Below are 25,153 nucleotides of genomic sequence, written 5' to 3' on the forward strand. Positions count from 1 at the left end.
CATGCATGGGGAAAAGCCAGGAAATACCCGCACTGAATATTGAGCGGTTCTTGCTATGATACTGTTATTACTCTTGCCTTTCTATGTTTTCTATGTGTAGCGTATTCATATTTTGTAATTAGGTGAAAAACACTAAATGTCATTTAAAAGCACACATAGAGACTCTGGCTCTTCTACTGGGTGTAAGAGGAAGAAGGGGGTTCCTACTTAATAAGGTGCCCTGAGCACCGTCCTTGCATGAGGTCAAGGGCAGGTGGATCCGCAGGTACATGAATGAATGGTCCCCACCCCCCACCCCCAGTCCCCGAGATGAAAGACTGTGAATTCAACAGCCCAGATTTTTAATCTAAACGGAGCTTGGGGTCCTCCTTGTGTCTCAAGCATGCACCTTGCTCTTGGCTTGCTTTCTGCCGTTTCCTCTCCTCAGCCCGGCGCTTGATTGCGGCTAAGGCCTCAATGCTGTCTGTGATCTTCTTCCGCTCTCTGCTCTCCCACTGCTGTCTCTCCTCCTTCTCAGCTGTGTACCCTCCTCGTGCCCAGGCCTCTGCACAAGCTCTGTTTAGGAGTATTAAAAACAAAAAACAAAGAAACAAGAACACCCCAGAAATCGGGGAGGTTTGAATTGTCACAGGTTCGAAGTAGATCCAAAACATATACTATCTGACCAAACTTGCTCATTTTCCCCAAAATCAAACTAAAGGCACAGGACATATGACTGCAAGGATACATATTAACACATGCACGTTTTAATCTTTAAAGTCTAATGGTTTGCAAAGCCTTCCAGATACGAGGCCAAGAGCACAAGTGACAAAAGAAAAAAATAGAGAAATTGGACTCCACCAAAATTAAAAATGTGTGTCATGCAAAGAATACCATAAATAAAAGACAACCCACAGAATGGGTATGCAAATCATATACCCGATCAGGGGGTTGTATCTAGGATATATAAAGACCTATTGCAACTCATTAATACAAAGATGACTTAAAAATGGGAAGAGGTTAAAAGAATGAGAAGACAAACTGCACTGGGAGAAAATATTTGCAAGAAAGATAACTGAAAAACGGTTTGTATCCAAAACATACAAAGAACTATTAAAACTCAAAAATGAAAAAACACATTTTAAAAAGTGGGCAAAAGAACTGGACACCTCACCAAAGAAGATAGGCAGGTGGCAAACAAGCTCCTCATCACAGGACGTCAGGAAAGTGCAAATTAAACCAATGAGATGCCACTTGACACTCAATAGAACGGCTAAAATCCAGAACACTGACAACACCAAATGCCGGGAAGGATGTGCAGCGACAGGAACGCTCCTTCATTGCTGGTGGGAATGCAAAATGGCGCAGCCCCTTGGAAGACAGCTTGGCAATTACAAAGCAAACATAATCTTACATATAATCCAGCAATCGTGCTCCTAAGTATTTACTCAAATGAGTTGAAAACAAATGTCCACACACAAAACCCTGCACACGAACACTGATAGCATCACTGTTCACGACAGCCAAAAAGTGGAAGCAACCCAAATGTCCATCAACTGACAGATAAAGAAAGTGTGGGCTGAGATAGCCTCATCCACCAGAGGGCGGACAGCAGAAGCAAAAAGAACTACATTTCTGCAGCCTGTGGAATGAAAACCACATTCACAGAAAGATAGACGAGATGAAAAGGCAGAGGGCTATGTACCAGATGAAGGAACAAGATAAAACCCCAGAAAAACAACTAAATGAAGTAGAGATAGGCAACCTTCCAGAAAAAGAATTCAGAAAAATGATAGTGAAGATGATCCAGGACCTCAGAAAAAGAATGGAGGCAAAGATCAAGAAGATGCAAGAAATGTTTAACAAAGACCTAGAAGAATTAAAGAACAAATACCTAGAATAATTAAAGAACAAACAAAGATGAACAATACAATAACTGAAATGAAAAATAGAGTAGAAGGAATGAATAGCAGAATAACTGAGGCAGAAGAACGGATAAGTGACCTGGAAGACAGAATGGTGGAATTCACTGTCACAGAACACAATAAAGAAAAAAGAATGAAATGAAGACAGCCTAAGAGACCTCTGGGACAACATTAAACACACCAACATTCACATTATAGGGGTCCCAGAAGGAGAAGAGAGAGAGAAAGGACCCAAGAAAATATCTGAAGAGATTATAGTGGAAAACATCCCTAACATGGGAAAGGAAATAGCCACCCAAGTCCAGGAAGTACAGAGTCCCAGGCAGGATAAACCCAAGGAGAAACATAATGAGACACACAGTAATCAAACTGACAAAAATTAAAGATAAAGAAAAATTATTAAAAGCAACAAGGGAAAAATGACAATTAACATACAAGGGAACTCCCATAAGGTTAACAGCTGATTTCTCAGCAGAAACTCTACAAGCCAGAAGGGAGTGGCATGATATACTTAAAGTGATGAAAGGGAAGAACGTACAACCAAGATTACTCTACCCAGCAAGGATCTCATTCAGATTCAATGGTGAAATCAAAAGCTTTACAGACAAGCAAAAGCTAAGAGAATTCAGCCCCACCGAACCAGCTCTACAACAAATGCTAAAGGAACTTCTCTAAGTGGGAAACACAAGAGGAGAAAAGGACCTACAAAAACAAACCCAAAACAATTAAGAAAATGGGAATAGGAACATACATATCGATAATTACCTTAAACGTGAATGGATTACATGCTCCAACCAAAAGACACAGGCTTGCTGAATGGATACAAAAACAAGACCCATCTATATGCTGTCTACAAGAGACCCACTTTAGACCTAGGGACACATACAGACTGAAAGTGAGGGGATGGAAAAAGATATTCCATGCAAATGGAAATCAAAAGAAGGCTGGAGTAGCAATACTCATTTCAGATAAAATAGACTTTAAAATAAAGAATGTTACAAGAGACAAGGCAGGACACTATATAGTGATCAAGGGATCAACGCAAGAAGAAGATATAACAATTATAAATATATATGCACCCAACATAGGAGCACCTCAATACATAAGGCAACTGCTAACAGCTTTAAAAGAGGAAATCGACATTAACACACTAATAGTGGGGGACTTTAACACCTCACTTACACCAATGGACAGATCATCCTGACAGAAAATTAATAAGGAAACACAAGCTTTAAAAGACACAATAGACCAGATAGGTTTAATTGACATTTACAGGACATTCCATTGGGAAACAGCAGATTACACTTTCTTCTCAAATGCACACGGAACATTCTCCAGGATAGATCAAACCTTGGGTCACAAATCAAGCCTCAGTAAATTTAAGAAAATTGAAATCATATCAAGCATCTTTTCTGACCACAATGCTATGAGATTAGAAATGAATCACAGGGAAAAAAATGTAAAAAACGCAAACACATAGAGGCTAAACAATACGTTACTAAATAACCAAGAGACCACTGAAGAAATCAAAGAGGAAATCAAAAATACCTACAAACAAATGACAATGAAAACACGATGATCCAAAACCTATGGGATGCAGCAAAAGCAGTTCTAAGAGGGAAGTTTATAGCTATACAAGCCTACCTCAAGAAACAAGAAAAATCTCATATAAACAATCTAACCTTACACCTAAAGGAACTAGAGAAAGAAGAACAAACAAAACCCATAGTTACTAGAAGGAAAGAAATCATAAAGATCAGAGCAGAAATAAATGAAATAGAAACAAAGAAAACAATAGCAGGGAGGGAGGGGCAAGATGGCGGAAGAGTAAGACGCGGAGATCACCTTCCTCCCCACAGATACATGAGAAATACATCTACACGTGGAACTGCTCCTACAGAACACCCACTGAACGCTGGCAGAAGACGTCAGACCTCCCAAAAGGCAAGAAAATCCCCACGTACTTGGGTAGGGCAAAAGAAAAAAGAAATAACAGAGACAAAAGAATAGGGACGGGACCTGCACCAGTGGGAGGGAGCTGTGAAGGAGGAAAGGTTTCCACACACTAGGAAGCCCCTTCGTGGGCAGAGACTGCGGGTAGCAGAGGGGGGAAGCTTCGGAGCCACGGAGGAGAGCGCACCCACATTGGTGCGGAGGGCAAAGCGGAGATTCCCGCACAGAGGAGCGGTGCCGACCAGCACTCACCAGCCCGAGAGGCTTGTCTGCTCAGCCGCCGGGGCGGGCGGGGCCTGGGAGCTGGGGCTCGGGCTTCGGTGCTAGCCGGGAGGGAGTCCGGGAAGAAGACTGCAGCTGCCAAAGAGGCAAGAGAATTTTTCTTGCCTCTTTGTTTCGCGGCGCGCAAGGAGAGGGGATTCAGAGCGCCGCCTAAACGAGCTCCAGAGACGGGCGCGAGCCGCGGCTATCAGCGCGGATCCCACAGCAACAGGGACGCAGAGGGAAAAACGGAGAGATTCCCGCACAGAGGCTCGGCGCCGAGCAGCACTCACCAGCCCGAGAGGCTTGTCTGCTCACCCGCCGGGGCGGGCGGGGGCTGGGAGCTGAGGCGCGGGCTTCGGTCGGATCCCAGGGAGAGGACTGGGGTTGGCTGCGTGAACACAGCCTGAAGGGTCTAGCGCACCACAACTAGCCGGGAGGGTGCACGAGAAAAGGTCTGCAGCTGCCGAAGAGGCAGGAGACTTTTTCTTGCCTCTTTGTTTCGCGGCGTGCAAGGAGAGGGGATTCAGAGCGCCACTTAAACGAACTCCAGAGACGGGCGCGAGCCGCGGCTATCAGCGCGGACCCCAGAGACGGGCATGAGACGCTAAGGCTGCTGCTGCCGCCACCAAACAGCCTGTGGGCGAGCACAGGTCATTCTCCACACCGCCCCTCCCGGGAGCCTGTGCAGCCCGCCACGGCCAGGCTCCCGTAATCCGGGGACAACTTCCCCGGGAGAGCGCACGGCGCGCCTCAGGCTGCTGCAACGTCACGCCGGCTTCTGCCGCCGCAGGCTCGCCCCGCCTCCTCCGTACCGCTCCCTCCCCCCGGCCTGACTGAGCCAGAGCCCCCGAATCAGCTGCTCCTTTAACCCCGTTCTGTCTGGGCGGGGAACAGACGCCCTCAGGGGACCAACATGCAGAGGCGGGTCCAAATCCAAAGCTGAACCCCGGGAGCTGTACGAACAAAGAAGAGAAAGGGAAATCTCTCCCAGCAGCCTCAGAAGCAGCGGATTAAAGCTCCACAAACAACTTGATGTGCCTGCATCTGTTGAATACCTGAATAGACAACGAATCATCCTAAATTTAGGAGATGGACTTTAGGAGCAGGATATATTAACTTTTCCCCTTTTCCTTTTTTTTGTGAGTGTAGATGTGTATGCTTCTGGGTGAGATTTTGTCTGTATAGCTTTGCTCTCACCGTTAGTCCTAGGGTTAGGTCCGTCCGTTTTTTTTTTTTTTTTTTGGCTTAAAAAATTTTTTTTTCCCTAATAAATGTTTTCTTAATAATTTTTTCCTTATTTTCTATTTTTAAAAAAATTTTTAATAAGTTTTTTCATATTTTTTATTTTAAAAAATTAAAAAATTTTTTTTCTTAATAAATTTTTTCTAAATAATTTTTTTCTTATTTTTAGTATAAAAAATTAATAAATCTATTTTTAAAAATTAAAAAAATTTTTTTTTCTTAATAAATTTACTCTTAATAATTTTTTTTCTTATTTTTTATTATAATTGCTTTATTTTATTTTATTTTATCCTCTTTTTTTCTTTCTTTCCATTTTTTCTCCCTTTTATTCTGAGCCGTGTGGATGAAAGGCTCTTGGTGCTCCAGCCAGGCATCAGGGCTGTGCCTCTGAGGTGGGAGAGCCAACTTCAGGACACTGGTCCACAAGAGACCTCCCAGCTTCACTCAACGACCAGCAAGCTACAGTGCTGGACACCCTATGCCAAACAACTAGCAAGAGAGGAACACAGCCCCATCCATTAACAGAGAGGCTGCCTAAAATCATAATAAGGCCACAGACACCCCAAAACACACCACCAAACGTGGACGAACCCACCAGAAAGACAACATCCAGCCTCATCCACCAGAACACAGGCACTAGTTCCCTCCACCAGGAAACCTACGCAACCCACTGAACCAACCTTAGCCACTGGGGACAGATACCAAAAACAACAGGAACTACGAACCTGCAGCCTGTGAAAAGGAGACCCCAAACACAGTAAGATAAGCAAAATGAGAAGACAGAAAAACACACAGCAGATGAAGGAGCAGGGTCAAAACACACCAGACCTAACAAATGAAGAGGAAATAGGTAGTCTACCTGAAAAAGAATTCAGAATAATGATAGTAAGGATGATCCAAAGTCTTGGAAATAGAATAGACAAAATGCAAGAAACATTTAACAAGGACGTAGAAGAACTAAAGAGGAATCAAGAAACGATGACAAGCACAATAAATGAAATTAAAAATACTCTAGATGGGATCAATAGCAGAATAACTGAGGCAGAAGAACGGATAAGTGACCTGGAAGATAAAATGGTGGAAATAACTACTGCAGACCAGAATAAAGAAAAAAGAATGAAAAGAACTGAGGACAGTCTCAGAGACCTCTGGGACAACATTAAACGCACCAACATTCGAATTATAGGGGTCCCAGAAGAAGAAGAGAAAAAGAAAGGGACTGAGAAAATATTTGAAGAGATTATAGTTGAAAACTTCCCTAATATGGGAAAGGAAATAGTTAATCAAGTCCTGGAAGCACAGAGAGTCCCATACAGGATAAATCCAAGGAGAAACACACCAAGACACATATTAATCAAACTATCAAAAATTAAATATAAAGAAAACATATTAAAAGCAACAAGGGAAAAACAACAGATAACACACAAGGGCATCCCCATAAGGTTAACAGCTGATCTTTCAGCAGAAACGCTGCAAGCCAGAAGGGAGTGGCAGGATATACTTAAAGTGATGAAGGAGAAAAACCTACAACCAAGATTACTCTACCCAGCAAGGATCTCATTCAGATTTGATGGAGAAATTAAAACCTTTACAGACAAGCAAAAGCTGAGAGAGTTCAGCACCACCAAACCAGCTTTACAACAAATGCTAAAGGAACTTCTCTAGGCAAGAAACACAAGAGAAGGAAAACACCTACAATAACAAACCCAAAACATTTAAGAAAATGGGAATAGGAACATACATATCGATAATTACCTTAAATGTAAATGGATTAAATGCTCCCACCAAAAGACACAGACTGGCTGAATGGATACAAAAACAAGACCCATATATATGCTGTCTACAAGAGACCCACTTCAGACCTAGAGACACATACAGACTGAAAGTGAGGGGATGGAAAAAGATATTCCATGCAAATGGAAATCAAAAGAAAGCTGGAGTAGCAATTCTCATATCAGACAAAATAGACTTTAAAATAAAGACAATTACAAGAGACAAAGACGGACACTATATAATGATCAAGGGATCGATCCAAGAGGAAGGTATAACAATTGTAAATATTTATGCACCCAACATAGGAGCACCTCAATACATAAGGCAAATACTAACAGCCATAAAAGGGGAAATCGACAGTAACACAATCATAGTAGGGGACTTTAACACCCCACTTTCACCAATGGACAGATCATCCAAAATGAAAATAAATAAGGAAACACAAGCTTTAAATGATACATTAAACAAGAGGGACTTAATTGATATTTATAGGACATTCCACCCAAAAACAACAGAATACACATTTTTCTCAAGTGCTCATGGAACATTCTCCAGGATAGATCATATCTTGGGTCACAAATCAAGCCTTGGTAAATTTAAAAAAATTGAAATCGTATCAAGTATCTTTTCCGACCACAACGCTATGAGACTAGATATCAATTACAGGAAAAGATCTGTAAAAAATACAAACACATGGAGGCTACACAATACACTACTTAATAACGAAGTGATCACTGAAGAAATCAAAGGGGAAATCAAAAAATACCTAGAAACAAATGACAATGGAGACACGACGATCCAAAACCTATGGGATGCAGCAAAAGCAGTTCTAAGAGGGAAGTTTATAGCAATACAAGCCTACATCAAGAAACAGGAAACATCTCGAATAAACAACCTAACCTTGCACCTAAAGCAATTAGAGAAAGAAGAACAAAAAAACCCCAAAGCTAGCAGAAGGAAAGAAATCATAAAGATCAGATCAGAAATAAATGAAAAAGAAATGAAGGAAACAATAGCAAAAATCAATGAAACTAAAAGCTGGTTCTTTGAGAAGATAAACAAAATTGATAAACCATTAGCCAGACTCATCAAGAGAAAAAAGGAGAAGACTCAAATTAATAGAATTAGAAATGAAAAAGGAGAAGTAACCACTGACACTGCAGAAATACAAACGATCATAAGAGATTACTACAAGCAACTCTATGCTAATAAAATGGACAACCTGGAAGAAATGGACAGATTCTTAGAAATGCACAACCTGCCGAGACTGAACCAGGAAGAAATAGAAAATATGAACAGACCAATCACAAGCACTGAAATTGAAACTGTGATTAAAAATCTTCCAACACACAAAAGCCCAGGACCAGATGGCTTCACAGGCGAATTCTATCAAACATTTAGAGAAGAGCTAACACCTATCCTTCTCAAACTCTTCCAAAATATTGCAGAGGGAGGAACACTCCCCAACTCATTCTACGAGGCCACCATCACCCTGATACCAAAACCAGGCAAAGATGTCACAAAGAAAGAAAACTACAGGCCAATATCACTGATGAACATAGATGCAAAAATCCTCAACAAAATACTAGCAAACAGAATCCAACAGCACATTAAAAGGATCATACACCATGATCAAGTGGGGTTTATTCCAGGAATGCAAGGATTCTTCAATATACGCAAATCAATCAACGTGATACATCATATTAACAAATTGAAGGAGAAAAACCATATGATCATCTCAATAGATGCAGAGAAAGCTTTCGACAAAATTCAACACCCATTTATGATAAAAGTCCTGCAGAAAGTAGGCATAGAGGGAACTTTCCTCAACATAATAAAGGCCGTATATGACAAACCCACAGCCAACATTGTCCTCAATGGTGAAAAACTGAAACCATTTCCACTAAGATCAGGAACAAGACAAGGTTGCCCACTCTCACCACTATTATTCAACATAGTTTTGGAAGTGTTAGCCACAGCAATCAGAGACGAAAAAGAAATAAAAGGAATCCAAATCGGAAAAGAAGAAGTAAAGCTGTCACTGTTTGCAGATGACATGATACTATACATAGAGAATCCTAAAGATGCTACCAGAAAACTACTAGAGCTAATCAATGAATTTGGTAAAGTAGCAGGATACAAAATTAATGCACAGAAATCTCTTGCATTCCTGTATACTAATGATGAAAAATCTGAAAGTGAAATTAAGAAAACACTCCCGTTTACCATTGCAACAAAAAGAATAAAATACCTAGGAATAAACCTACCTAAGGAGACAAAAGACCTGTATGCAGAAAATTATAGGACACTGATGAAAGAAATTAAAGATGATACAAACAGATGGAGAGATATACCATGTTCTTGGATTGGAAGAATAAACATTGTGAAAATGACTCTGCTACCCAAAGCAATCTACAGATTCAATGCAATCCCTATCAAACTACCACTGGCATTTTTCACAGAACTAGAACAAAAAATTTCACAATTTGTATGGAAACACAAAAGACCCCGAATAGCCAAAGCAATCTTGAGAACGAAAAATGGAGCTGGAGGAATCAGGCTCCCTGACTTCAGACTATATTACAAAGCTACAGTAATCAAGACAGTTTGGTACTGGCACAAAAACAGAAATATAGATCAATGGAACAGGATAGAAAGCCCAGAGATAAGCCCACACACATATGGTCACCTTATCTTTGATAAAGGAGGCAAGCATATACAGTGGAGAAAAGACAGCCTCTTCAATAAGTGGTGCTGGGAAAATTGGACAGGTACATGTAAAAGTATGAAATTAGAACACTCCCTAACACCATACACAAAAATAAACTCAAAATGGATTAAAGACCTAAGTGTAAGGCCAGACACTATCAAACTCTTAGAGGAAAACATAGGCAGAACACTGTATGACATAAGTCACAGCAAGATCCTTTTTGACCCAGGTCCTAGAGAAATGGAAATAAAAACACAAATAAACAAATGGGACCTAATGAAACTTAAAAGCTTTTGCACAGCAAAGGAAACCATAAACAAGACCAAAAGACAACCCTCAGAATGGGAGAAAATATTTGCAAATGAAGCAACGGACAAAGGATTAATCTCCAAGATTTACAAGCAGCTCATGCAGCTCAATAACAAAAAAACAAACAACCCAATCCAAAAATGGGCAGAAGACCTAAATAGACATTTCTCCAAAGAAGAGATACAGATTGCCAACAGACACATGAAAGAATGCTCAACATCATTAATCATTAGAGAAATGCAAATCAAAACTACAATGAGGTATCATCTCACACCGGTCAGAATGGCCATCATCAAAAAATCTAGAAACAATAAATGCTGGAGAGGGTGTGGAGAAAAGGGAACACTCTTGCACTGTTGGTGGGAATGTAAATTGATACAGCCACTATGGAGAACAGTATGGAGGTTCCTTAAAAAACTAAAAATAGAACTACCATATGACCCAGCAATCCCACTACTGGGCATATACCCTGAGAAAACCATAATTCAGAAAGAGTCATGTACCAAAATATTCATTGCAGCTCTGTTTACAATAGCCAGGACATGGAAGCAACCTAGGTGTCCATCATCGGATGAATGGATAAAGAAGATGTGGCACATATATACAATGGAATATTACTCAGCCATAAAAAGAAATGAAATGGAGGTGTTTGTAATGAGGTGGATGGAGTTAGAGTCTGTCATACAGAGTGAAGTAAGTCAGAAAGAGAAAAACAAATACAGTATGCTAACACATATATATGGAATCTAAGGGAAAAAAAAAAAAAAAAAAAAGAGGTCATGAAGAACCTAGTGGCAAGATGGGAATAAAGACACAGACCTACTAGAGAATGGACTTGAGGATATGGGGAGGGGGAGGGGTGAGATGTGACAGGGTGAGAGAGTGTCATGGACATATATACACTACCAAATGTAAAATAGATAACTAGTGGGAAGCAGCCGCATAGCACAGGGAGATCAGCTCGGTGCTTTGTGACCACCTAGAGGGGTGGGATAGGGAGGGTGGGAGGGAGGGAGATGCAAGAGGGAAGAGATATGGCAACATATGTATATGTGTAACTGATTCACTTTGTTGTAAAGCAGAAGCTAGCACACCATTGTAAAGCAATTATACTTCAATAAAGATGTTTAAAAAAAAATAAAAAATAAAAAAAATAAAAAAAATAAAAAAAATAAAAAAAAAAGAAAACAATAGCAAAGATCAATGAAACTAAAAGCTGGTTCTTTGAGAAGATAAACAAAATTGATAAACCATTAGCCAGACTCATCAGGAAAAAGGAGAGGACTCAAATCAATAAAATCAGAAATGAAAAAGGAGAAGTTACAACAGACACCACAGAAATACAAAGCATCCTAAGAGACTACTACAAGCAACTGTATGCCAATAAAATGGACAACCTGGAAGAAATGGACAAATTCTTAGAAAGGTATAACCTTCCAAGACTGAACCAGGAAGAAATAGAAAATATGAACAGACCAATCACAAGTAATGAAATTGAAACTGTGATTAAAAATCTTCCAGCAAACAAAAGTCCAGGACCAGATGGCTTCACAGGTGAATTCTATCAAACATTTAGAGAAGAGCTAACACCCATCCTTCTCAAACTCTTCCAAAAAATTGCAGAGGAAGGAACACTCCCAAACTCATTCTATGAGGCCACCATCACCCTGATACCAAAACCAGACAAAGATACTACAAAAAAAGAAAATTGCAGACCAATATCACTGATGAATATAGATGCAAAAATCCTCAACAAAATACTAGCAAACAGAATCCAACAACACATTAAAAGGATCACACACCACGATCAAGTGGGATTTATCCCAGGGATGCAAGGATTCTTCAGTATATGCAAATCAATCAATGTGATACACCATATTAACAAATTGAAGAAGAAAAACCATATGATCATCTCAATAGATGCAGAAAAAGCTTTTGACAAAATTCAACACCCATTTATGATAAAAACTCTCCAGAAAGTGGGCACAGAGGGAACCTACCTCAACATAATAAAGGCCATATACGACAAACCCACAGCAAACATCATTCTCAATGGTGAAAAACAAAGCATTTCCTCTAAGATCAGGAAGAAGACAAGGATGTCCACTCTCACCACTATTATTCAACATAGTTTTGGAAGTCCTAGCCACGGCAATCAGAGAAGAAAAAGAAAAGGAATACAAATTGGAAAAGAAGTAAAACTGTCACTGTTTTCAGATGACATGATACTATACATAGAGAATCCTAAAGATGCCACCAGAAAACTACTAGAGCTAATCAATGAATTTGGTAAAGTTGCAGGATACAAAATTAATGCACAGAAATCTCTTGCATTCCTGTACACTAATGATGAAAAATCTGAAAGAGAAACTAAGGAAACACTCCCATTTACCACTGCAACAAAAAGAATAAAATACCTAGGAATAAACCTACCTAGGGAGACCAAAGCCCTGTATGCAGAAAACTATAAGACACTGATGAAAGAAATTAAAGATGATACCAACAGATGGAGAGATATACCATGTTCTTGGATTGGAAGAATCAATATTGTGAAAATGACTATACTACCCAAAGCAATCTACAGATTGAATGAAATCCCTATCAAATTACCAATGGCATTTTTTACAGAACTACAACAAAAAATCTTAAAATTTGTATGGAGACACAAAAGACCCCAAATAGCCAAAGCAGTCGTGAGGGAAAAAAACGGAGCTGGAGGAATCAGACTCCCTGACTTCAGACTATACTACAAAGCTACAGTAATCAAGACGATATGGTACTGGCACAAAAACAGAAACACAGATCAATGGAACAAGATAGAAAGCCCAGAGATAAACCCACGCACCTATGGTCAACTAATCTATGAAAAAGGAGGCAAGGATATACAATGGAGAAAAGACAGTCTCTTCAATAAGTGGTGCTGAGAAAACTGGACAGCTACATGCAAAAGAATGAAATTAGAACACTCCCTAACACCATACACAAAAATAAACTCAAAATGGATTCGAGACCTAAATGTAAGATTGGACACTGTAAAACTCTTAGAGGAAAACATAGGAAGAACACTCTTTGACATAAATCAAAGCAAGATCTTTTTTGATCCACCTCCTAGAGTAATGGAAATAAAAACAAAAATAAACAAATGGGACCTAATGAAACTTAAAAGCTTATGCACAGCAAAGGAAACCATAAACAAGATGAAAAGACAACCCTCAGAATGGGAGAAAACATTTGCAAACGAATCAACGGACAAAGGATTAATCTCCAAAATATATAAGCAGCTCATGCAGCTCAATATTAAAAAAACAAACCACCCAATCCAAAAATGGGCAGAAGACCTTAATAGACATTTCTCCAAAGAAGACATACAGATGGCCAAGAAGCACATGAAAAGCTGCTCAACATCACTACTTATTAGAGAAATGCAAATCAAAACTACAATGAGGTATCACCTCACACCAGTTAGAATGGGCTTCATCAGAAAATCTACAAGCAACAAATGCTGGAGAGGGTGTGGAGAAAAGGGAACCCTCTTGCACTGTTGGTGGGAATGTAAACTGATACAGCCACTATGGAGAACAGTATGGAGTTTCCTTAAAAAACTAAAAATAGAATTACCATATGATCCAGCAATCCCACTACTGGGCATATACCCAGAGAAAACCACAATTCAAAAAGACACATGCACCCCAATGTTCATTGCAGCACTATTTACAATAGCCAGGTTATGGAAGCAACCTAAATGCCCATTGACAGATGAATGGATAAAGAAGTTGTGGTACATATATACAGTGGAATATGACTCAGCCATAAAAAGGAACGAAATTGGGTCATTTGTTGAGACGTGGATGGAGCTAGAGGCTGTCATACGGAGTGAAGTCAGTCAGAAAGAGAAAAACAAATATCGTGTATTAATGCATATATGTGGAATCTAGAAAAACGGTACAGATGAACCGGTTTGCAAGGCAGAAATAGAGACACAGATGTAGAGAACAAACATATGGACACCAAGGGGGGAAAGCCAGGGGGTGGTGGTGGTGTGATGAATTGGGAGATTGGGATTGACATATACACACTAATATGTATAAAATGGATAACTAATAAGAGCCTGCTGTATAAAAAAACAAAAACAAAAAAAAATGTGGGCTTTCCAAATGGAATATTATTTCACAGCATTATTTTGGAAGTATTTACTGACACAGGCTGCAATGTGGGTGAACCTTTAAAATATGCTCAGTGAAAGAAGCCATTCACAAAAGACCACATATCGTATGATTCCATTTATAGGAAATGCCCAGAATAGGCAAATCCAGAGAGATAGAAAGTAGATTTGTGGTTGCCAGGGGCTGGCAGAGTGGGGTTGGGGAGTGACTGCTAATAAGTAAGGGTTACTTTTTGGGGTGATAAAAATATTCTAAAATTGATTGTGGGGTGTGGTTGGACAACTCTATGAACATACTAAAAAACCACTGAATTGTACACTTGAAATGGGTGAACTGTTCTAGGGGCTGGGGATACAGCAGGTAACATAAGAGATGACATCGCTTGGTCTGTTAGAGCTGCCCTTTTATGGGGAAACAAGTATGTCAGAGGCAGATATGTCTTGAGAAATCAGGCTGAAGAGACAGCAGGTGGAAGTGGCAAAGGTGCTACTTAGATAGGTGGTCAGTCATGGAGATCTTCAGAAGATGACAGGTGAGCAGACACCTGCAGACACCTGTGAAGAGCATCCCAGGTGGAGAGAACGTCAAGGGCCCAGTGTGGAACAGCTAGAGAGTGCTGGAATGAGGCTTCAAGCCCAGGTGAACCCAACTCCTGAAGAGAAGTCATGCTGCACCGTCCAGGGCGGGGGTCTCCCTGCTGAGGGCCCAGCTCAGGTCCCTGTTTACACTTTCCTGCTGGGCGGCACTGCCGCAGTGTGGGGACTCACAATCCTCTGGGACAGCCGCTCCCGCTGGTTCCCTCCTCCTACCAGCTGGTACCTGCTTAAGTCCCACGTGATACTAACAGATACTCACAAGGACCCCACGGTCGGTATTGTCCCCACTTTCCGGATGAGGAACCTGAAGCTGGGGAGGTTGGCGCTCAGCCACGGGCACAGGACCCGCAGCTGCAGAGCTGGGCTTGGAGGTCCACCCGCAGGCCCTGCCCGCCCGCCGTCCCCCTGAACACCCAGGGCTCGGTGCTGGGGAAACGGATGCGTCTCGGCCCGACTGCCCAGAAGCAGGGATCCCGGTTCTCTTACCTGGTCCAAGTGGAGGCTCCCCCTTCCGATTGAAATCTGTGTTAGTTTGACTAAAATTTGTGAGTTCAAAAACATACTACCAGCTACATTTCTTTTTAAGTGTTGGAAAATTCAGATTTGCACTTCCCTTCAGGCCATCCCAGTTACTGAGGTTTTATTCTAAGCTGGAATGAATGAATAGTGGCCTCAATCAAAAAGTAAATTAAGGGAATTTCCTGGAAGTCCAGTGGTTAGGACTCTGTGCTTTCACTGCCGAGGGCGAGGGTTTGATCTCTGGTCGGGGAACTAAGATCCCACAAGCCACGAGGTGCGGCCAAAAAGAAAAAAAAGGTAAATTAAAAACCCAGATAAAAGCAGTGATGATACACATGGCAGTCCCGGGTTCAATATTCTTGATATGCAAAGAGCTCTTATGAATCAGTAAGAAAAAGCATCCCCACAAAAGGAAACTGGGAAGAAATCATGAATGCAATACTCATAGAGAAGGAAACATAAATGCCCGACAAAGGTAGTAAAAATGACCAACTTCATCAGTTACCCAAAAATGCAAATTTAAAACGAGGTACTGGGACTTCCCTGGTGGCGCAGTGGTTAAGAATCTGCCTGCCAATGCAGGGGACACGGGTTCGAGCCCTGGACCGGGAAGATCCCACGTGCCGCGGAGCAAGTAAGCCCACGCGCCGCAACTACTGAGCCTGCGCTCTAGAGCCCGCGAGCCACAACTACTGAGCCCATATGCCACAACTACTGAAGCCCTTGTGCCCTAGAGCCCGTGCTCTGTAACAAGAGAAGACACTGCAATGAGAAGCCCGCACATCACAATGAAGAGTAGCCCCTGCTCACCGCAACTAGAGAAAGCCTGCGCGCAGCAACAAAGACCCAATGCAGCCAAAAAATAAATAAATAAATGAATAAAAATTAAATAAATAAAATGAGGTACCACCTTCACTCATCAATTGGCCTGGCAAAGGTTTTTGTTTTTTTTTTTTTTTTTTACATGGCTGTGTCTGGGGAAGTTATAAGTTGATACAAACATTCTAGAAAACAATTAGAAAATATTTAAAAACACCTTTTAAAAGTCTCAAACCACAGTCTTTAATCCAATAATACAACTCAGGGTTCCATCCTAAGGAAATAACCGGCCACGAGATCAGAGACTTATATAGAAGGATAATTATCAAAGGATTATGAAAAATCTATGAATAAGTGCTCAGAAACAGGGAATTTCCTATTATAAACAATCATGTAAGCCATTAAACCTATTTCACTGGAATATTTAATGATGTGTGGAAATGCTCAAAAATCAGAAATTTTTAAAAGTTTAATATGGAGCATGCTCAACTATTACCTATTAAGTATGATCAAAAGGCTTTTCGTTTCCTTACCTGTCCTTTGGAAAAACTGGTCTATCATCCAGGTATGTTAAACGTTTTAGTCGAACAGTGACTGTCCTTCGATAATTAGGGATGTTCCTAATCACTGGGTTTCCCATCAAATTCAGTACACGCTGGAAGCACACAGGCAGAACCACATTAATTACTGAAAAATGGATGCGATTAAAACAGTTAATATGTGCAGTGTTCTGAAAATAAATAAACAGGGAGTGTTGACATCAAATCATGAAGACGGTATCAGAGAAGGCAGAGGCTTTCTTTGTTTCTGTGCCACCAGAACTGTCCCGAGAATTGGGCAGCCCTTTCTTCTATTACACTTGAACTTCAGATCCTAACTCTCATCGTCCTTCCAGAACAATACTGGAAAACACTTCCTGAGGCCTTTACCCAAGGGCAGTGACTGCATTCGTTTTGCTCGCCCAATCTCTTTTACTGAAATTAATCTCCGGTTGATCATTTTCTGTCCTTCCCAGCCAGGACCCATTTTAAGAAAATGTACACAGCAGCTAGACAGATAAGAAGTGGTGACTGAGGGGATAGGATGCAAAGTGCCTGCTTATCTACTGCCAGGCTTACAGGTCTCCTGGACGTCAAGTTGGGACCAGGAAAGGGAAAGTGACACAGCAGTGCCAGTGCGCCGTCCCCCCCCTCCTCTTTAGATACTGTCACCTCCCCTCCTGCCGATGAAACTCAAGAAGGTGAATGGTCAAGGTGACATGTGGGTGAAACATTTAACATCGGTTTCCCTGAACTGGTGAAATGTTTTTCATATCTAAAGTGATTTTTCTTGTTCAGGAAAATAAATATACTGGTTCAAGTGACCTGTTCTGTGGGGCTGAGTGGGGGGAGCAATGTGCCCCAGGGGCAGGGACTAAAGGGCCGCGTGTGTATGGAGAATGTAAAAGCCATCACAAAACAACCATGAGGCAGACTGTTCTTGTTATGGGTTGAACTGCGTCCCCCCAGCAAACTCATATGCTGAAGTCCTAACCCCCAGCGCCTCAGAATGTGACTGTATTTGGAGACAGGGTCTTTGAAGAGGTGATGAAGATTAAATGATGTCATTAGGGTGGGGCATGATCCAATAGGTCCTTGTAAGAAGAGGAGATTAGGACACAGACACACACACCGAGAAGGCCATATGAGGACCCAGGGAGAAGACAGCTGTCTACATGCCAAGGAGAGAGGCCTCAGGAGACATCAACCCTGCTGACACCTTGATCTCGGACTTCTAGCCTCCAGAATCATGAGAAAATAAATTTCTGTTGTTTAAGCCACTCAGTCTGGTACTTTGTTATGGCAGCCAGGCCAAAAAAAGGTATTATAATACAGCTTTATATTATCACCATATACTGGTGATAATATAAATTCTAAATTAGTCTTTGGTGACAGTCTCCTCTACAGATTGTTCTTGAACTATGATTTGCTTACTGTTTTTCTTTAAATGGACTCACTTTTTCCTTCTTATCCATACCCTAAGCAGTAAACAGTGAACTCATGTTTTTTGTGTGCTATTTGGAATATTTTTTCCTAGTTCACATGACAACACATATACACTAAAAAGCAAGGAAATCGTCAAAGGCTGCTGGAGTTGAGTCCAAAGGACACAGGAGCTGCCTGGAGGGGTTGCCACAGGCCAGAAGATGGGACCATTCAATCACCCCAAATTAAAATGACAGCAAGGGTTAAGTCATATCAAATACTCTATCTGTAAATCTTTGTGTTCACGATGATAACGTGAACCTTTAGAGGTTCAACCTCATTGTCACCTTTAGAGGTTCCTACGTTCTTGACTCATTTCTCTGAAAAGGAATACATAAAAAGAAAAAAAACCAACAAGCATTTATCCTAGCTTTTTCTTTCTTTTTTAAAAAATATTTATTTATTTATTTGGTTGCACTGGGTCTTAGTTGTGGCAGGTGGGCTCCTTAGCTGCGGCTCACGGGCTCCTTAGTTGCAGCTCACTGACCCCTTAGCTGTGGCATGTGAACTCTTAGTTGCGGCATGCATGTGGGATCCAGTTCCCTGACCAGGGATCGAACCCAGGCCCCCTGCATTGGGAGCGTGGCGTCTTACCCACGGCGCCACCAGGGAAGTCCCTATCCTAGCCTTTTCTATATGCACTTTATATTAGGGAGGCATGAATTGATGAGCAAAACTGCTCTTTGTGGAAGCATTCTAGCTAATAGGTGCAGAAGGAATAAGAGACTTAGAATATGGTCACTGTGTGACCCCTAATGAAATCACACATGGAGGCAACGTGCATCGGGAGCTGCGGAAATGATCAGGGGAAGGGTTGACGAGGGACTTCATGAAGGCTGGATCTGATTGACAGCAGCCAAACCCACGAATCAAGCTTAAAGTTACAAAAAGAGAGGCAACCAGACTTACAGGTGCCCTGACTGATGCAACAGCAAACCTCAAAGTTATATTCTGAGCCTGGATGTGATCAGGTCTCTGGCTCCACCATCATTTTACAAGAGATACTGGGGACAGCAGAACATGTTAAACCACACCATGAGGATGCAGTCAACTGAATCCAGGATGTGGCTGACAACCAGAGGAGGAACCCAGTTTCCTCAACAGATTTATGGTGGGGGTGGTGTGTGTGTGGGAAAACAGCCAAGGGGAGACTGTGATAGATCAAGAGATTTGAGAGATGCATAATCCAAATACGATGTGTGGATCTGGTTTGGATTTGCAAAACCCAACAGTCAAAGCACATTTTTGAGACAAATGGGGAACACTGAATATGGACTGGTTATTAACTGTCATTCTGATAATATTTTAGATATAATAATAATATTGTGATGATGCTTTTAAAAAGTCCTTATCTGTCAAGAATACACACTGAAATATTTGTGGGTGAAACGATACGGCAGCTGGCATTTAAAACACTGCAGCTAAAAATACAGAGAGGGAAAAAAAAGTGTGATGGGTGTTAAGAAAGCAGGGAGAAAGGAAGGGGGAAGGGAGGGAGGGGAAAGAGAAAAGAGATTTGCTGTCTACAGAACACAAGATAACGCAAGCTGTGTGCGTGTGTGTGTTTTACCAAGTCGGGCATGCTCTCGAGAATGCTCAGGATCTCTGGGTCACTCAGCTTGTTGTGGGAAAGGTCAAGGACACAGAGTTTCAAACACTCCTTGAGATGCTGAACGTCTTCCACGGTCTCTAAGTGGTTGTGGGCCATCTGGAGCGTGTTGAGGACGGGCAGGCAGGCTGGAAGGGGAGGTCGGCAGAAGTAAGCGACACGGGTGGAAAAGAATGTTACGAACCTCCGCTAGGAAACGGTGGTGGACGCGGGGGCCTAGAGAACGCCCCCCCCAACCCCGCCCCGCCACGGCAGGCCTTCTTACAGAGGTTTTCAACGGTCTTGATGTAATTGTTGCTGATATTGAGAGCATCCAGTTTCTGCAGAGGTTCTAGGTTCTCGATCTTATGGAGCAAGTTCACTTGCAAGAAGAGGCATCGCAGTTCCGTTTGGGCCTCTAGGTTCTCGATTTTCTGTATTCCATTGCACTCCAGCCAGAGACAACGCAGCCCTGTGTACTCTTCCAAGTTCTCGATGCGGTCAAAGCCTAGTGGGGAGGAAGGGGGAGTTGGTTAAGCTTCTACACACTCAGAGGCACAGGGGTCACCCTCTTTTTTGCCTATCTGCCCAGCATCCACACGTCCTTCCTCAGTTACACCACTGCCTCTTTGGAGGGACATCCCTGCCCTGATACTACCCCATGGCTCTCTGCAGGGAGCTGGTCACGCTTAGCCGAGTGGAGCCAACCTTCATGAATCCTGGGGAGCTTTGCTGGCTCCATTGGGAAGCGGTAACTTTCTGCTAGAATTGCCAGCCTGGTAGGGCGGAGCCTAACACTGAAGCAGCCACCTTCCCTTCTCGCCTGGGAGTGGGGGGAAGTGAGGGGTGAGCTGTCTGAAATGAATAAGCACAAGGGAAAGCAGGGCCAAGGAAAGGGGAGAAACAGCCTCGTGAAGATACGCGGTGAGCACCAGGGTCCAGCTGTACCTGAAGCCGGTCCAAACTTCGGGTCTGGTTTTACGGTAGTTTTCAGTTTTATGAGCCACATTTAAGGTGAGGAAAACAAACATTTTTGTTTCCTTGAGTGACTCATTATACATTTGTAATTCACAGTGCACCTGCTATTACCAAAACTTTTTCAAAGTCATTTGTTTTGTTGCCTGAAAAGTTTTAACCAAAAGTTTTTATTAAAAAAGGGTAATAGCAACGGTGAGGCAGAACCACCCAGCTAAGTCATTCCCAGATTCCTGACCCTCAGAGACAGTATCAAATAATGATAATTTTTTAAGTTGGTAAGTTTGGGGATAATTTGTTAGGCAGCAGTAGATAATATAGGCATCTCTCTCTCCTAATTCTTCTACCTCTCTGATTCTTTCTACTTGGTCTAACCCACTGGGTCTTCTTCTTCTTCCCACCTCTTAAATATTGGTCCTCTGGGGTCTGCCCTCCTAAGTCATCTTATCACTGTTACACCTAGACATTGGGTGGAGGATTTTGGAGGGGGCAACGTGGAGGTGAGGAGACCAGTTAGGGGTCGTTCCACACCTTTAAAGTAGTTGTGCTGCTGGAGCTCTCCGTGAATCTCCCTGGCACAGCGTGAACCTTCTCACAGTGGCCGCCCTATCCCCCAAGACACCAAAAGCATCTTTACCATATCCGTCTCTGTATCTTCAGCACTTGCCGGGCACACAGAAGGCTCTCAGTAAACATTTACTGAACAAATGAACATAAAGATGGTCTGATGAAGCAGGGTGGCCATCCCAAATTCAGCACAAGGTTGGGAGTTATCACTGCTTCCTCATTGCTAGAATAGCCCTGTCTATGAACCTGAACTTAAGTTTATGTGTGATACTGGACACCGACACAGTCCTTCACAACGTAACCCTCCCAAGCCCGAAGTATTTACAAGTAGCTACTGGTTCGAAAATGTATGAGTCCTTTAGCAAATATAAATAAAAGATACGAATGTGTTTCCCTTGAACCCATATTAACTCCAGTCACGTAAGACATTTTCTTCAACGAAATATTATTGCTTTTCCATGCATCTCCACTAAACTCTGAAATTTCTACTTAAATATAAGTTAAGAACACCAGATGATCCCTGCGAGTAATTCTTAACACCACTAGAGTCTTTCCACCTGACATGAGGTAGCTCCTCCACCAGACCCTTACCTTTATAGTGTAAATACAGCGTATCATTCAGTGCTGGGGTAATATAAAGCTTGTGCTTCTTGCACAGTTTTTGCAGAAAATTTTTAGTCATTCTGTTGAATGAAAATCATGAACAAGAAATTTATTTCAATTTGTCAGCTGTAAAATATATCCCATAAATTCTCTGCCACACCCATTCCGTCCACAAATTCCACAATATTCTATATGCCCGATGACTTTGTTCATAGCTTTCAAGGCCTCATCCAATATTGTGACTTTCAGCCTTCTCAAAAACTGCAAAGTGTGTTCTAATAGGAATACCTTTGTGTCATCAAGAACTACTCGTGTTTCTCTCTCTCCAGGTCCAGCATTAACGTTGTATAGATCGTGGTTAGTTATGCCACAGAGCAACGCCATCCTGACTCTGAGACTAATCCTCAGACATGGGGCCGACTATTTAATCTCTATGAGCCTCAATTTCCTTATCTGGACAAAGGGGTGATTATAACATCCACCTTATTGGGTAAAAGCGTGCTGTGAGTGGCAAGAGCACACCCACATACCTGGGGCCACGACCTTCTTTGTCATCTCTTTGGTGTGCTAAGCGACCATCTGACCAGCTATCACCACTGTGTTTCTGCCCGCTGAGGTAGGAAGTGTCCGGAGGACCCACGCATGTTTCCTTAGGATCATTAATTTCTGTAAAATAAGAGATTGGTTCTATAGAGATCGAGAAATGTATAAAAAAGTCCCCCAATTTCAACTTGATGAATAACTGTCCGCTTTTAGCATGGCACCGGTACTCTTTAAATGTATCACAGTGATTTTTAAAGCACTGATAAGGACTATGAAAATTTCACTTCTAGGCAGATCTTTGATACAACCTCTTGTACAGCTGGACACGGAGACGTGTGCAAAGATATTCACTTCTGCGTTACTTGTAACAGCCAAAACCTATTAACAATGCAAATGTTCATCCATAGGGACTGGTTAAATAAAGCAACAGATTACTATTCTGCCTTGGAATAGAATGCACTGGAGCTATGTCAATCAATATGGATAATTCGCAGAAACACATATGGAGTGAAAAAAGCAAGTTTCGTAATAAGCACAGGATATCATTTACATAAATCAAACCCACACAAACCTATGCTATGCATTGTTTAAGGACACATTTTAGATAGATAGATAGATAGCTAGGGAGAGAGACAGACGAGATTGAAAGAACCCACACAAAATTCTGGAGGCGGGGAGAAGGTAATGGGACTAGGAATAGAGGTGGGGTAGGGCAAAAAACGTCAAACTTATCTGAAATGTTTTATTTCTTTAAAAAAAGACTTCAGGTACATATGATTAAAATGCTAATCATTTTCAATTCTTGGTGGCGATACATGGGTGTTTGTTGTAATGTTCTCTGTTCTTTTTAAAAAGTTCTCAAAAGAGGAGGGAGGACCAAGATAGAGGTAGGGGATTAAGAAATATAAACTACCATCTATAAAATAAGCTACAAGGATGTATTGTACAGCATAGGGAATACAGCCAATATTTTATAGTAACTGTAAATGGAATATAATCTATAAAAATTTTGAATCATTATGTTGTACACCTAAACTAATATAACATTATAAGTCAACTATACTTCAATTTTTAAAAAAGCTCTCAAAAAACACACAAGAAGAAACAAAAATGATGGGAATATCTTTGGTAGAAAGAAGATGAACACGTTCAAATGCACTTATTTTTTTTTAAAGGTCAATCAAAATTGGCTGATTCAAATGCACTTAATCTTAAGGGCTGTTTGCTCCTGCTCTCTGGGTGTCCCTGTGGACTACCGAATGAGATTCAACACTCCGTGTGTGGGACTGTATCTTATAATTTCCCATTTCCCACTGCATACAATGCCCAGCCACAAGAGACACCAGATAAAGGTTTGTGGAAGAAAGACTAGGTGCTCAATATACATAATAATTGATTGGTTATATTAATAACAAGAACTACCATTTATTACTGGCCCAATGTATGCCAGACACTCAAATTACAACTATCTCGCTTGCAAAACAGGAGACTGCCCTATAGAGAGCTTAAGCTCTGGGCAAACAGCCATAAAGCCGGCAAGTTGCAGAGGGGTAGTGTGAACCCCGCAGGAGTGGCTTCAAACCTGTGTCTGTGCACAGAGCAACATGGCTTCCCTACAGCAACTCTTACAGGGCTTGCCTGGACAGTCAATGCTCAAGATATATTTGTTGGCTGGGTTCAAAAAATGAGACACAAATCAAGTAGTTTCTTTACCAGTCCCTAAAAAGTTTCCCTTACAGTCCAAGCCAAGCAGGAGCGGAGGCTGTTTTCTAAGCCCATTCCGGAAAACTTTGGTGAGGAGTCACCTCAGAAGCACCAGCTCGTCATTCACTCTGTCTACCATAGATCAGGCACTGGACCGGCCACTGCCAGTTCAATCAGGATGTCCTGCCCTGACATAGCTTGCCGTCTAGAGGGGGAGAGAGCCTTTGATCTTACATGGTGCCGGCAATAAAGGGAAACATTCAAAACATTAAAAAGTTGGGCGGTGGGGAGAATGGTGTGTTCAGTGAGGGCTTGGGCTCTGGAGTCAGACTGTCCAGGCGTGAGTCTGTTCTGTAGTTGACTGGCTGAGGGTAATCTGTTTGGAGCAAGTTCTATAACCTCTTTAAGTTCCAGGTTCCTCATCTGTATGAAACCGGGAGAGGAGTGCCTACAGCAGAGGGTGTATGGCTCGAAGGCAGTGAGCGCACGGCACGCATCGTTTAGTAAGTGTGGGCCGCCATTATTATTATTATTATTACTGCTGGCTGTGAAGACTAGGTGTGCGGTGCTGGGCGCAGCCCGTCACCCCCCTCGCCTCCCTGGGGCGGCTGTCGGCACCTTCCTTGCGGCCCCCTTGGCCTGCGTTCCTGTGGTCACCCGCCGACTCCTCCACGGCTGGCTCCAAGCCCGGCTCCCGCGCGCAGTCCTGCTCCGTTCCCCCGTCCGCCACGGGCTCCGAGGCCTCGCGGTGCATGTTTATTCCGGAAACACTGAACACCCCGTAGCAGTGGGGAAGCCCGGTTGTGTGGGATCACTACGTCCTCCAGCCCGCCAGGCCACTCTGCGTCTGCGTCTGCGTCTTCGTCGTTGGCAGCCCTACGCTTCCCTGGTCCCCAC

General features: G+C 42.2%; 1 protein-coding gene across 1 annotated transcript in view; it reads right to left on the reverse strand.

Annotated features, from left to right (window-relative positions):
* Positions 1–25,119, reverse strand: part of DNAAF1 (dynein axonemal assembly factor 1) — a 34,587-nt gene extending 9,468 nt beyond the window's left edge. Inside the window, exons 1-7 of the mRNA XM_061174591.1 lie at positions 24,875–25,119; positions 22,540–22,675; positions 21,998–22,089; positions 20,151–20,372; positions 19,847–20,013; positions 16,786–16,907; positions 389–555 (exon numbers count right to left, since the gene is read on the reverse strand). Coding sequence (XP_061030574.1) covers positions 389–555; positions 16,786–16,907; positions 19,847–20,013; positions 20,151–20,372; positions 21,998–22,089; positions 22,540–22,675; positions 24,875–25,010 — 1,042 coding nt within the window. The 5' untranslated portion in view covers positions 25,011–25,119. The remainder of the gene's footprint in view (positions 1–388; positions 556–16,785; positions 16,908–19,846; positions 20,014–20,150; positions 20,373–21,997; positions 22,090–22,539; positions 22,676–24,874) is intronic.
* Positions 25,120–25,153: the final 34 nt, after the last annotated feature.

Source organism: Eubalaena glacialis, chromosome 18 (genome assembly GCF_028564815.1).
Source record: "Eubalaena glacialis isolate mEubGla1 chromosome 18, mEubGla1.1.hap2.+ XY, whole genome shotgun sequence".
In the NCBI taxonomy this organism is placed as follows: Eukaryota; Metazoa; Chordata; class Mammalia; order Artiodactyla; family Balaenidae; genus Eubalaena; species Eubalaena glacialis.